Source organism: Amia ocellicauda, chromosome 2 (assembly GCF_036373705.1).
Source record: "Amia ocellicauda isolate fAmiCal2 chromosome 2, fAmiCal2.hap1, whole genome shotgun sequence".
Lineage (NCBI taxonomy): Eukaryota > Metazoa > Chordata > Actinopteri > Amiiformes > Amiidae > Amia > Amia ocellicauda.
The window spans coordinates 21,243,482-21,257,920 of NC_089851.1; the positions used below are offsets into that span (position 1 = coordinate 21,243,482).

Genomic DNA, 14,439 nt, shown 5'->3' on the forward strand with positions numbered 1-14,439 from the left:
TCTGACTTCTTGTGACCTTGATTTCTGAATTTGCCCACACACTGTTTGCCTCATCAACTGACCCTTGCCTGTGACCATGACCATGCCTGGCCTTGCCTTCATTTGCCCTGCCTTGCTGGTACTTGACCTCTACTTGTTTTTGGACGTGTCTACCACGCTCCGCACTTGGGTCCTCCGCTTCCCTGTTGTCCCCAGTCCTATGGACCGTGACAGAAAACGCTGACTTCAAATGGACCCAGTGGATCTCCCAGAGGTGCAGACAGCCCTCACCGCCCAGGGAGCCATGCTCAGTGAGCGTGAGTGGATGCTCCGGCAGATTGAGGTTACTAGGGCTGCACAATTAATCAAATTCATATCATTCTAAAAAGCAGAAAGATACGATTTTGGGTTTTTATCAAAAAAATTACAAGCTGTCAGTAACACAATATAGTATATATTAATGCATTCATTTTATTTTTAGCACCTTTCAGCCGCTATACATGACTATAAGCAACGCCTCTCGTGCCTCTTCATGCTCGCTAGTGCAGCTCAGGTATCGCTTCAGTGAAAACAACAACCCATAAGAGTTATAATGGTGGGTCTCAGAAGGATAAGAATAAACATTTCCATAATGTACAGTCATACACTCACCTAAAGGATTATTAGGAACACCTGTTCAATTTCTCATTAATGCAATTATCTAACCAACCAATCACATGGCAGTTGCTTCAATGCATTTAGGGGTGTGGTCCTGGTCAAGACAATCTCCTGAACTCCAAACTGAATGTCTGAATGGGAAAGAAAGGTGATTTAAGCAACTTTGAGCGTGGCATGGTTGTTGGTGCCAGACGGGCCGGTCGGAGTATTTCACAATCTGCTCAGTTACTGGGATTTTCACACACAACCATTTCTAGGGTTTACAAAGAATGGTGTGAAAAGGGAAAAACATCCAGTATGCGGCAGTCCTGTGGGCGAAAATGCCTTGTTGATGCTAGAGGTCAGAGGAGAATGGGCCGACTGATTCAAGCTGATAGAAGAGCAACTTTGACTGAAATAACCACTCGTTACAACCGAGGTATGCAGCAAAGCATTTGTGAAGCCACAACACGTACAACCTTGAGGCGGATGGGCTACAACAGCAGAAGACCCCACTGGGTACCACTCATCTCCACTACAAATAGGAAAAAGAGGCTACAATTTGCACAAGCTCACCAAAATTGGACAGTTGAAGACTGGAAAAATGTTGCCTGGTCTGATGAGTCTCGATTTCTGTTGAGACATTCAGATGGTAGAGTCAGAATTTGGCGTAAACAGAATGAGAACATGGATCCATCATGCCTTGTTACCACTGTGCAGGCTGGTGGTGGTGGTGTAATGGTGTGGGGGATGTTTTCTTGGCACACTTTAGGCCCCTTAGTGCCAATTGGGCATCGTTTAAATGCCACGGCCTACCTGAGCATTGTTTCTGACCATGTCCATCCCTTTATGACCACCATGTACCCATCCTCTGATGGCTACTTCCAGCAGGATAATGCACCATGTCACAAAGGTCCAATCATTTCAAATTGGTTTCTTGAACATGACAATGAGTTCACTGTACTAAACTGGCCCCCACAGTCACCAGATCTCAACCCAATAGAGCATCTTTGGGATGTGGTGGAACGGGAGCTTCGTGCCCTGGATGTGCATCCCACAAATCTCCATCAACTGCAAGATGCTATCCTATCAATATGGGCCAACATTTCTAAAGAATGCTTTCAGCACCTTGTTGAATCAATGCCACGTAGAATTAAGGCAGTTCTGAAGGCGAAAGGGGGTCAAACACAGTATTAGTATGGTGTTCCTAATAATCCTTTAGGTGAGTGTACAATGTATGTTTGTGTATAAAGTAAAGAAAGGACACAGTATATTTGGCCAAATACATCTTATTAAATAATACTTAATTACATTAGTATTTATATGTTATAAAGTTAAAAAAGAAAACATGACACTCACAAGTTTAATTTGCTGCAGTCACAGTCTGTTGTTGAAAGACTGTTGTGAACAACTGATATGTATTATCAATATTATTACTACTACTACTGTATCCAAGGTGATGTACATAATTAATAATGTAAATAGTGCTGCAAAATTAATATTTAGTTAGAAATAGAAATTGTAAAAAAATATTTTAGGCTCAATATCCAGTTTATCCAGTGGTGAAGAAGGTGACAAGCACAGCGGCACACAATGCCAAGGCACTCTTCTTTCCAGGCTTTTGTTGGAGGATTTTTTCTGTTGATTTTGCTACCGTGTTTTAATCTGCGTTTCTTGGTAAACCCAGTCACAAGTTCTACAGCTTTTGAAAACCTGACTGGAGAAGATCCTTTTTTCATTTGCACAAATTGAATTAGGCCTATTTGACTTCATTATTTCTGAACTTTTGTTTCAGATACTATGGATTGTGTTTTGTGTCAAACTGATTCTGTTCTTGGGTCAAGAAATGTATTCTCATTCCACGGTTATGTCAATTCCAGTCAGAATTTAATTGCAAAAAGAAATGATGTATTGTGTTCAGAAATTATTCCAAATCCTTTTTTTTCCTGAAAAACAGTACTTAACTAAGTGCAAAAGACTAAACTCATATGAAATTAATTGAGACGCAAAACAAACACACAGAAAACATAAATGGGATCTTGTATTACATTGAAGATTTAATTTATTAATCCATCAAAATACACATTTTCGATAATGTACAAACTGGAGCAGCATCGCAATCGTTTTCAAACCAGTTGGAGTACATTTTCCTGCAGGAAATTGATCTGGCAGAATCTGAAGAGCCTTGCTTTCCTTCTTCTCTATAGCAAAGTAGAAACCTATTACTCCAGCATTAATTCTATTATATTGAATTGAATATCAGAAATTATTTTTTTTTAATTGGAAATTATGGATTAGGTTAAATGTCACAATGGCTTGCTATACACATGCTGGTTTTAATGGCAAAAAACCTGTAGCCCACAGGCTACTAGTAAAAGTGAAAGACAATATATACTGTATTCTAGGCTTGGCCTACAGTTGATTTCTTTATTTTGAAATAAAATCCTGTGAAAAATAAGTTCTAGTTATTTATTTATTGATTTATTTTGCGTTTTGTTCAAGCTGCTAATTATTCAATCTGTCAAATGAAACTGGACGTGTGTTTTTGACCATGTCACAAGGAAATGTGAAGCATTGACCTAAATGATTACCATATCACAATGACACTCAATTCAAATGGGATTGAGTAAGAGAGAAATGATGACACCGGAAAAGGATAGTAACAGCTGAAGTGCAAGATCACACACTAATGTCAATGTGAAAAAGTACTGCTAAAATCAAAAGGTCTCCAACTAATTTACTTTAGTATAACGTGTTTATTTTAACTGACAAACACGGCCAATCAGAACTTGGCTCAAGGTCAAATTATGTAAAGAACAATATATGGAAATGTGTAGTTTGTAGGGGAATTTTTTTGGTACAGATTGGCTCATATGTAACTGAGAATTCAAACCGGCAATGTACCCTACCTATCTACCTAATGCATCAACAAATTTCTTAACAACTGTCTCTGAACAAACCTCTGTGAAGGTGGCACAAGACTCTGGTCAGTGAGTCTTCAGGGCTATTAAGTCTTGGCGGTCTGCATAGTTAACAAGCTACATTTTCTTTTTCTAACAGTCTGATCAATTCTCACATGATTCTCCAATGTTGCCATTTTCTCAAACATCAAGTTTAACTACATGGGGCTACTTCTTATTTTTCAACAAAATATACACTCACCTAAAGGATTATTAGGAACACCTGTTCAATTTCTCATTAATGCAATTATCTAACCAACCAATCACATGGCAGTTGCTTCAATGCATTTAGGTGTGTGGTCCTGGTCAAGACAATCTCCTGAACTCCAAACTGAATGTCTGAATGGGAAAGAAAGGTGATTTAAGCAATTTTGAGCGTGGCATGGTTGTTGGTGCCAGACGGGCCGGTCTGAGTATTTCACAATCTGCTCAGTTACTGGGATTTTCACGCACAACCATTTCTAGGGTTTACAAAGAATGGTGTGAAAAGGGAAAAACATCCAGTATGCGGCAGTCCTGTGGGCGAAAATGCCTTGTTGATGCTAGAGGTCAGAGGAGAATGGGCCGACTGATTCAAGCTGATAGAAGAGCAACTTTGACTGAAATAACCACTCGTTACAACCGAGGTATGCAGCAAAGCATTTGTGAAGCCACAACACGTACAACCTTGAGGCGGATGGGCTACAACAGCAGAAGACCCCACCGGGTACCACTCATCTCCACTACAAATAGGAAAAAGAGGCTACAATTTGCACAAGCTCACCAAAATTGGACAGTTGAAGACTGGAAAAATGTTGCCTGGTCTGATGAGTCTCGATTTCTGTGGAGACATTCAGATGGTAGAGTCAGAATTTGGCGTAAACAGAATGAGAACATGGATCCATCATGCCTTGTTACCACTGTGCAGGCTGGTGGTGGTGGTGTAATGGTGTGGGGGATGTTTTCTTGGCACACTTTAGGCCCCTTAGTGCCAATTGGGCATCGTTTAAATGCCACGGCCTACCTGAGCATTGTTTCTGACCATGTCCATCCCTTTATGACCACCATGTACCCATCCTCTGATGGCTACTTCCAGCAGGATAATGCACCATGTCACAAAGGTCGAATCATTTCAAATTGGTTTCTTGAACATGACAATGAGTTCACTGTACTAAACTGGCCCCCACAGTCACCAGATCTAAACCCAATAGAGCATCTTTGGGATGTGGTGGAACGGGAGCTTCGTGCCCTGGATGTGCATCCCACAAATCTCCATCAACTGCAAGATGCTATCCTATCAATATGGGTCAACATTTCTAAAGAATGCTTTCAGCACCTTGTTGAATCAATGCCACGTAGCATTAAGGCAGTTCTGAAGGCGAAAGGGGGTCAGACAATATTAACATTTCAAATGGCTTTTGCATTAACATTTCATTTATTTTCAGACTTCCCCCACAGATACATAAAAGATTGCATGTTTAAGCAATGTTTAAAGATATTAAAAGCATACGCATATTGTTACGCCCTACTGTAGCCAAGCATTTATGTCCATTGGTCTTGTGTTTAATTTTCGATTCGTCCCATTTTTGTCAACTAAATTTTGAAGGCGTTTCTTTTCAGTTTAGGTCGTTGGCGAATATTTGTCAGCAGTTTTCGTTGATGAAATTAACACTGGTGTGCTTGGGTATCCTGAAAGTCACTTCTAAATAAATGATACGTCTGTTGTGTAGTTTCTGCGACAAGAACACATGAGCAACGTAGAGAGAAAAGCGTCCAAAACCAGCTGAAGTGAGGACAGCAGCGGAGGATCCAGCAAAATGGAAATCCCGGCCACGACAAGACTTATTTAAAACTGCAATTCAAACTAAATATCGATCTAGGCTTTCACTGGAAGAGGTCTTTTCCTGTCTAAATGGAGACCCTTTGTGCATTGAGGACAAAACAGCCCTGATGAAGTAGGAGTGATTCATATTATACCCAATGTGTCAGGTTTCTTAAACTTGTATTTTATCCGTTTCCATTTCTACTGTTTTTGATCTCAAAATGTCTGCTTCTGCAGCTCACACTGATCTCCATATTGATACTACTTTTTTACTCATGATTTTGCAACATGTTGTTGTATTGTTCCAGTAAACTAGTTATTTTTGTCATTGCTCCGGGAGGCTCATTGTTATAAAATATAATGGCAGCAATAATAGGCTACATAATACAGGATATTGTTAAAATGAATGCAGATCTGACTCTACATTAGATTAAGAGCAGGTCGCACTGATTGAGGCGGATTGCCAGTAGGGTGAGATTAGCCCGATACATGATTGAAAATCTGCTTATACAGCGTGCAGCGCTAATCGCATACATGTGTCATACAAAACGTCACTCTGAGAAGCTGCATTAGGAAATGGGCCCGTATAAAATTCAGGCAGATAAATGAAATTGGCGCATTTTAAAGGGGGGAGATATCTGGTCCGTTTACTGTGGGTTTCAATGTAAAGTGTGTTGCTGATGGGCGCTTCATGGCTCATGTCACTGGTGAACGTTTTTTCCTATGGCCAGTGAGCTCTATATATTGTTGTGGGTGTGTTGTACGTTGTATTGTAATCCTAATTTATAACAAGCCACCCATTTCCACTGCGAATAAATAAAGCGAGTGCAATGAACTGGAACCGTGCCATTGGTTGCTATGCAATGACGTCACTTAACGCCCGGTTACGTGCTACGTCATAAGTGCGTCCCGTCGTCTCCGGCAGCACTTGAGCCTGGACTCAGACCAAGATCTCAGGTAAACCGGACAGGATGTTGGCTGAGCTACTGGAGACGGAAACACAGACCACAGTTTCGTTTGGTGTTTCGGGGGCTGCCGAGGCCCCGGAGGACAAACTCTCACGCAACTCGTGTCATACTCTTGTATTACTCTATATTGTCACAACTTTTTTAACACAATTTTGAATTAACTGTAACGGTTATTTGTTTTTAAAGGAATATTTGTTAAAATTAAATTACATCTGTATCTGACCCACCAAAATGTTTTTCTTTTGCGATTTTTATTAATACAATTTTTACTAAGTAATAGTTTAGCAATGTGAGATGCAACGAAAATGCCTGAACATTAGTGTGCTTATGGCAAAATGTACTAGACTATCTATCTAATTTATACAATCTACTTAACTAAACGATTTACTTTTCCATATTTCCAAAACACAGTCAACAGAGGAGAAGAGTGTTTGGCTTTTAGATGGGTTAATATACCAGCTGTAGATTTTGGGTAGATTAATTGCATTTAGGGGTGGGCGATATTGCCTATAAATAAAACCAAATTGTTTTCAAATTTATGGACGATTCACAATTTTAATCTCAATTTTTTTTTAAATGTTTTTCTCTAAACAAACTTAAATGACTAAGACATATTGAAACATATGTAAGTATTTTATTTATAAAAAAAGGACTTGTGTTCTGTATGAAATTGGCCTACATACATACATATATTTGTGTAAGAATAACACAAGAACAGCACCACTTCCATAGCCGTCATTATTGCACATACTTTTTGTTTGAAATAAAATGGAAAAAATGCCTTTAGTATGCTATCCCTAGAAAATGTTTTCTCTCTCGTGATATGAAATGTCACCGCGTCTGTAATGTCCATACACCAGGGCACCTTCTTGTCATATGGGATGGCATTGGAAAATGAAGCAGCTCATGTTAGCTGCCTTAGCAGAGGCTTGGGAGGGGACAGGAGCTGGCATCTGTATCTCGCAAGTGCCACACTTTTCTCCCTTTCCGCTTCCTGTTTCAGTCGCTGGTCTGTTGTGCTGTCACTTTTACCTGCAATAGACTTTCTACAGACTTTACAAAACCCTGTCGTCTCTGGCAACACTTGAGCCTTGACTCAGACTGTTGGCTGAGCTACAGGAGACAGAAACAGTGACGAGAGTTTCGTTCTGTGTTTCAGGGGCCGCTGAGGCAGCGGAGCAGGAAAAACTCCCCAGGTGGAACCGCTTCCGACGCAAATTCCTGGAATGACTTTGGGTTGGTGACATGTTGCGGACAGTCTGAGACAGCCACTGAGGTGAGTACATTGTGGGCAGCCGGCCCTTAAGCTGCAGAACAGGCACCCATTTATTGATACAAAGGATGCGCTGTTATCCTGAGAGATGCTTTGCTCTGTCTGTACACAGAATCTACTATCACAGCCCAGAGCAGCCCAGGTCACAGAGGAAGAACTGGAGACACTGCCCGGAGAAGGAAGCCAGGCTGGAGAGGAGGAGACCGTGACCGAGTGTGTCGAAGCAGGCCATGCCGGCAAGGAGGAGCCTGAGCATCTCCCAGAAGGTACATTCTGATGTAATGAGTCTCTCAGTGGGAGGCCTGCCGTTTCTCTCTGTGGGGGGTCATATGGTTTTCATCAGGGCCATTTCAAAATTTGTCACAGGGGTGGAAATTTTTGTTCCTGTCGTCTCTTGCAATACTTGAGCCTTGACTCAAACCCTGAATCCAGGGTTACAGGACAGAGTGTGGGCTGTGCTGGAGGGGACAGAAACAGTGACAAGAGTTTCACTCTGTGTTTCAGGGACTGCTGAGGCGCTGGAGCAGGCCACACTCTCAAAGTGGAACTGCTTCCGACGCTCCTGCTCACAGGTCACATCCCGACTCTCCTGGAAGGGATTTGGGAAGGTGGCGTCCTCCGGCCAGTCTGAGACGGCCACTGAGGTGAGTACATTGTGGGCAGCTGGCCCTTAAACTGCAGAACAGGCACCCATTTATTGAGCCAAAGGATTGGCTGTTATCCTTTCACTGGGAGTGATTGAGAGCTGGCCTGAGAGCAGGGGCTGCTTTCGTTCAGTTCCATTGTCTCCGGTGTCAACTTTAATATCCCGGTGCAAAACAGCAGCCAGGTACACAACTGGGCCCCGTTCCTCATAGTTGGTTTAACTAATACAGGCTAAAATTTGCTTTAATGCTGTGAAATTATTTATTTTCATGAAATCTCCTTTATTTGTTCCTGTGGTGCCTTGATGGGATCTGACTATACTCCACAGCACCAATGATGTTGGGATCTCTGCATAATAATGTAGTCTGTAAAAGATAACAATATGATTACCAATTCAATTAAGTGTATAAAACCTCAGAGCAGCAGCTTTGCCGGTATTTCCAGAGTATAAGAATGCGCCTCTACCAAAAAAGTACAGGGGAGCTCTGTCTGTCTGTGATTGAGTTTCTCTCTGTTTTTCAGGAGCTACAGGGCAAGGCCAAACTGTCCGGGTGGAAGCGTTTCCGTCTCGCTAGCTCACGGATCTCGCCCCGTTTGTCCCGGATCGGCTGTTCTAAGGTAGCACCCATGTGAAACTCCAGGCGGAGGAACGCTTGAGTGCGGAGGCCCCACTGTCCCCTATGGAAAGGTATAGTTCACTTTATTTAAATGCAAATGCAGACTGGAAAAGGAAATTGCAATCCCGCAACTGCAATTTAGTCGTCCATCGATGCTTGCATTATTTGGGTCAAGATGTAAATACGATAATCTTGTTTACATTGGAGTATGCATCAGGGAAGTTCAGGGAAGCGCCTTATAATTGTTGATGTGCACTTTGATATCCCATTGAAAAACAGCAGTCAGATACACAACTGGTTTCTCTGTGTTGTTGTGACCTCTGTGTGTCAGTTTTGCTGCAGTCCTGTGATTTAGCCCCTCCCCTGGGGTGTCGCACAGCTATACATGGCGCACGATGGCTTCATCAGCGGAGCTCTGTCTCTCTGTGGTGTTTGTACTGACATTTTGCCTCGTCTGCCAACAGGACCTGCCACCACAGCCCAGAGTAGCAGGCCAGCATGGAGGGCACGAGCCTGAGACACTCGGACAAGGAGCGTCTATTTAAGCAAGATGGCCCATAATATATTGGATTGCATGCGTACTATATTGGTTTAAAACTTTGCATGCATATTATATCAGTTTGTGTGTGTGTGTACTACATTGGTTTGTGTTATCGGTTGTTCACTCAACAGGAAAGGGGGAAATCAGGGCGCTAGCCAGCATTGCAACCTTTGTCCTCAAACAAAGGGGGAAATCAGGGCGCTAGCCAGCATTGCAACCTTTGTCCTCAAGCAACACATTACTGAATGACTGAACCATGTCATCTAAGCAAGACATTACAGATGAGTTATTCAGTATTGATCACACCGTCTCCATGCTTGACACTTGTGGAGCGCCGTTTGTGTCAGACATCATTTTGTGTACACATTTTGTCCCACGAAATGGCCACTTGTCCCACGAAATGACCATTCTGTGCACACAGTTCACATTTTGTCCCACGAAATGACCATTTTGTGCACACAATTCACATTTCGTCCAAAAATATGTATGAAATCGCTTTCATGCACAAAATGATGTCTGACACAAATGGCGCTCCATAAGTGTGACCCATGGACACGGTGTGATCAATACTGAATAACTCATCTGTAATGTCTTGCTCAGATGATGTGGTTCAGTCATTCAGTATTATGTTGCTTGAGGACAAAGTCTGAATGTGAACAACCGATATAATACACACACAAACCAATATAGTATGCATGCGAAGTTGTGAACTAATGGGCATTAAGTGAGTCACATGACTAGATTGGTGACATCATCGTGACACACGAGACATATATATCTGTTGAGAGTTATTGCGCAAACGAGTGGAAATTGTAAACGTATCTATTTTTTAAATCACCATTTCAAAAACCATCAATAACTCCCATTGCAGCAGACTGGCCAAGTTTAAAACCATTAGATTAAATAAGATTAAAATACACCGATCAGCCATAACATTATGACCACTGACAGGTGAAGTGAATAATAACACTATAACACTGATAATCTCCTTATCATGGCACCTGTCAGTGGGTGGGATATATTAGGCAGCAAGTGAACATTTTGTCTCAAAGTTGATGTGTTAGAAGCAGGAAAAATGGGCAATCGTAAGGATCTGAGCGACTTTGACAAGGGCCAAATTGTGATGGCTACACGACTGGGTCAGAGCATCTCCAAAACTGCAGCTCTTGTGGGGTGTTCCCAGTCTGCAGTGGTCAGTACCTATCAAAAGTGGTCCAAGGAAGGAAAAGCGGTGAACCGGCAACAGGGTCATGGGCGGCCAAGGCTCATTGATGCACATGGAGAGCGAAGGCTGGCCCGTGTGGTCAGATCCAACAGACGAGCTACTGTAGCTCAAATTGCTGGAAAAGTGAATGCTGGTTCTGATAGAAAGGTGTCAGAACACACAGTGCTTCGCAGTTTGTTGCGTATGGGGCTGCGTAGCCGCAGACCAGTCAGGGTGCCCATGCTGACCACTGTCCACTGCCGAAAGCGCCTACAATGGGCACGTGAGCATCAGAACTGGACCACGGAGCAATGGAGGAAGGTGGCCTGGTCTGATGAATCACGAGTTCAAGGTGTTGACTTGGCCTCCAAATTCCCCAGATCTCAATCCAATCGAGCATCTGTGGGATGTGCTGGACAAACAAGTCTGATCCATTTAGGCTCCACCTCGCAACTTACAGGACTTAAAGGATCTGCTGCTAACGTCTTGGTGCCAGATACCACAGCACACCTTCAGAGGTCTAGTGGAGTCCATGTCTCGACGTGTCAGGGCTGTTTTGGTAGCAAAAGGGGGACCTACACAATATTAGGCAGGTGGTCATAATGTTATGGCTGATCGGTGTATCTGGAGCCGATAATCCATCAGATAACGGTTGCATGAAAGCGTTATTTTTAGGGCCGAACGAGGTGGGAATTTCCTCCCTGCTTTTTAAAATCGGTCAAATCACACTCCCCTGTACTCAATCTAAACTCCACAGGGCAGGTGTGTTGTGGCCAGGTTTAGTGATGTCGCATTTTAGGGAGTCCACTTTAAGCCTCTGGTGTCACACTGTAAAATAAATAAAAACTCCCTTGCATCCAATAGAACAAAACGTACGTGTTGTGTCAGGTGGCACTTTGACTCTGGGGTAGAACTACTTTAGTTGAAGATCTTGGAAGGGTTTTTCTATTTATTCTACCGTAGTCCGAGACTCAATTTGTGAATTATATTATGAAACCAATTGTAGCCTTGTAAGCATATTGTGTGTTTCTACACCATTTGAGCCATGTGACACTAGAGGCTCAAAGGGGACGCCCTGAACTGCGACATCACTAAAGCTCGCCACAACACACCTGCCCTGTGGAGTTTAGATTGAGTACAGGGGAGTGTGATTTGACTGATTTTAAAAAGCAGGGAGGAAATTCCCACCTCGTTCCCCCCTTAAAAGACACCTATGCCTTCATGCAACTGTTATGTAACGTGTAGTGGACTTATTCTGCTCTATCCAAAGACAATGATTGATAATCAACTCCACATGTTTTAATCTTATTTATTTAATTTAATATTGTCTGGTTTGAAACGTGGCTGGTCTGCAGCATTGGGAGTTTTTGACGGCTTTGACATGGCGATGTGTTTTCGATTTCAACTCGTTTGCCCCACGACTCTCATCAGATTCGTCAATATGCCTTGCGTGTCACGATGAAGTCACCAATGGAGTCATGTGCCCCTCGAAATGTATATAAAAACAAGCGGTTTCGTGCACAATATGATGTATGGCAAAACGTGATCTTGTTCAGTGACGTGCAAATAAAGACCTTTTCTTTATCATATTGTTACGCTGTCTTATTGATATATCACTATTGATTATATTAGAGTCCAATATATAGGAGGGATTGATTTATTTTTTAATAATTTTGATGATTGGTTTATTTGAACCTGTTTAATTCTCACACAGATTATTGCAGTGAGAGAGAGACACATAGCACGCCCTCGTACCCGAACAAACCACTTTAAAAGTTAACTTGATCTCGGTTACAGTGGCACCCGGGGACACTTCCTCAGCACTGATATATGTACTGAGGTCTGCGTTGATCATTTCTCTACAGTGGAGTTTTGCCACCTGTGCCTATATTCTGGGACCAGAGCTTACAAATCCTACAGTAGATGTTTTTATTTTCTTCTATTAAAGGTTTATTGGGTTTTTCAGTAGATATGCAAAGAAGAAGACCGAAAAACTGTTTATACATCACACCCCTTTCTAGGGCAATGTTTAGGAGCCTCAAATCTAAATCAGGGATGGAAGCCAGACTGACACCAGAAGGAAATATTTTGTTAGTAAGAGATTTGAGCTGGTAATACATTAGAAAGGAGGAGTCACCCTGGCCATGCACAGTTTTAAGTTGATTAAAAGGCTAAATGTTGTTCCCCTTAAAAATCTGGTCAAGAGACAACAAGTTATGGTTCTTCCACTCACGATTATAGTGAGTATTTCACTTAACCAGTTCTGTGGGAAGTGAAGAGGGATATTTGCGATAACGTGTAAGTCTGGGAAGACCATTTATCTTAAGAACCTTGGCTCTACCCTACAGGTACATTGGAAGCCCAATGCGTCTTGTAAGGTCGTCCCGTGCAGTTTTAAGAATTTGTGGTCCATTCAGACTAGATATTGATGTCATATGGGATTTAATAATGATGCCAAGATATGTCATTCCGTTCAGTGTCCAAGTGAAAGTATTTGCCAGGTCACTACGATGTGTATGGGAAGTTAGCGGCATTGTGGACCAAATTATGTAGTGAGATCAAGAATAACCGGGAGGGAGTGTGAAGGATCTGAGAGCGTCGGTAATATATAATCTGCATACATGTTCAACTTGTTCCCGCGCGGGGCTAACCACGAACTAAAACAACACACGCACAAGAACAAAAGAACCGCCCCCGCCCCCAATACACAGACAGTACACACATATACACACACATCCCATCCCCCATTATCAGCCAATTGCCATGTCGCTACAATATATTTAAATTTAATTTGGTCCAATGCCTGCTGACACAATGGAGGGTCTTTTTATGAAGGTGTCAAACTTTGTTATCCTATATCCAATAACATTTATGTAAGTAATGGGCAGTATACGAATGTAATGTTTTAATTTCGTTTGGCTATGTGGGGCATAAATGTGGTTTCCAAGGAGTAAACCCAACTCATCATTGTGGGTGCAAGAACAACTGTATTGTATGTATTATTACTGCAGACAGTACACACAGGTCTCAGGGACTTCACACACTCACACACTGACTCGTTATAATTGCATAATATATAATAATTATATATTTTTCAGCAGACCCACTTATCCAGGGCAACTTACAATTGTTACAATACATCATATTATTTGTACAGACAATTACCCATGTGTACAGCTTTTCCCCCCAGAGCAGTCTCTTGCTCAAGGGTACAGCAGCAGGGTCCCCCACCTTGGACTGAACCCATGACCCTCCAGAATCCAGAGCCCTGACTGCCACTCCACCCTGCTGCCCTTATTATACATTCAACTCATTTCAGTTTATATTTGGATGAAATACATATAGTTTTAATTATTTATATCAGTGGCTCCACTGTTCCACTCTCCTGCCACTCTCTGTGTAAAGACGGGGTATCTCAAGGATATAAGTGATGCATATTCTCACTTCCCTCACTCCCACATCTGTCGTTTCTAATCTCGTTCCCCTTTCCACGGTCTCCTGTGCCTCCTCTCTCTATCTCTCTCTCTCTCTCTCTCTCTCTCTCTCTCTCTCTGCCCAGGTTGGTTCTTGAGTGTGATCGATGCCAGTTTGCTATCAATCCACCTGTAGGAGTTTGTGTTGAAGGTGTTGCTTTCGGGCCATTTCCCCATGCATGCTTGAACCAGAGCACATAAAACATTTAACCTGTTGAAAATATGACCGCAGGATAAGTACCCTTTCTCAATGCATGTGTCTATCTACAGAAATATCATAGGAAGGTGACACTCTGTACTGGGCATACCCTCAATAACTTGTCATTGAATCAATGATTTAAT

The 14,439-nt window shown here is 42.3% G+C and overlaps 1 protein-coding gene across 2 annotated transcripts; it reads left to right on the forward strand.

The window, feature by feature from the left end:
- The first annotated feature begins 6,344 nt into the window (after nucleotides 1–6,344).
- LOC136712599 (uncharacterized) lies at nucleotides 6,345–9,475 on the forward strand. Of its 2 annotated transcripts, XR_010804860.1 has the most exons (6): nucleotides 6,345–6,458; nucleotides 7,504–7,620; nucleotides 7,730–7,883; nucleotides 8,122–8,261; nucleotides 8,785–8,950; nucleotides 9,344–9,475. XR_010804860.1 is itself a non-coding variant. In XM_066689266.1 (5 exons), the coding sequence occupies exons 1-5, from the start codon at nucleotides 6,348–6,350 to the stop codon at nucleotides 8,893–8,895; spliced, it is 633 nt and encodes a 210-aa protein (XP_066545363.1). In that variant the 5' UTR covers nucleotides 6,345–6,347; the 3' UTR covers nucleotides 8,896–9,214. The 2 variants fall into 2 exon arrangements, 1 of the variants encoding a protein (XP_066545363.1); XM_066689266.1 differs by lacking the exon at nucleotides 9,344–9,475 and having other exon boundaries at nucleotides 8,785–9,214.
- Nucleotides 9,476–14,439: the final 4,964 nt, after the last annotated feature.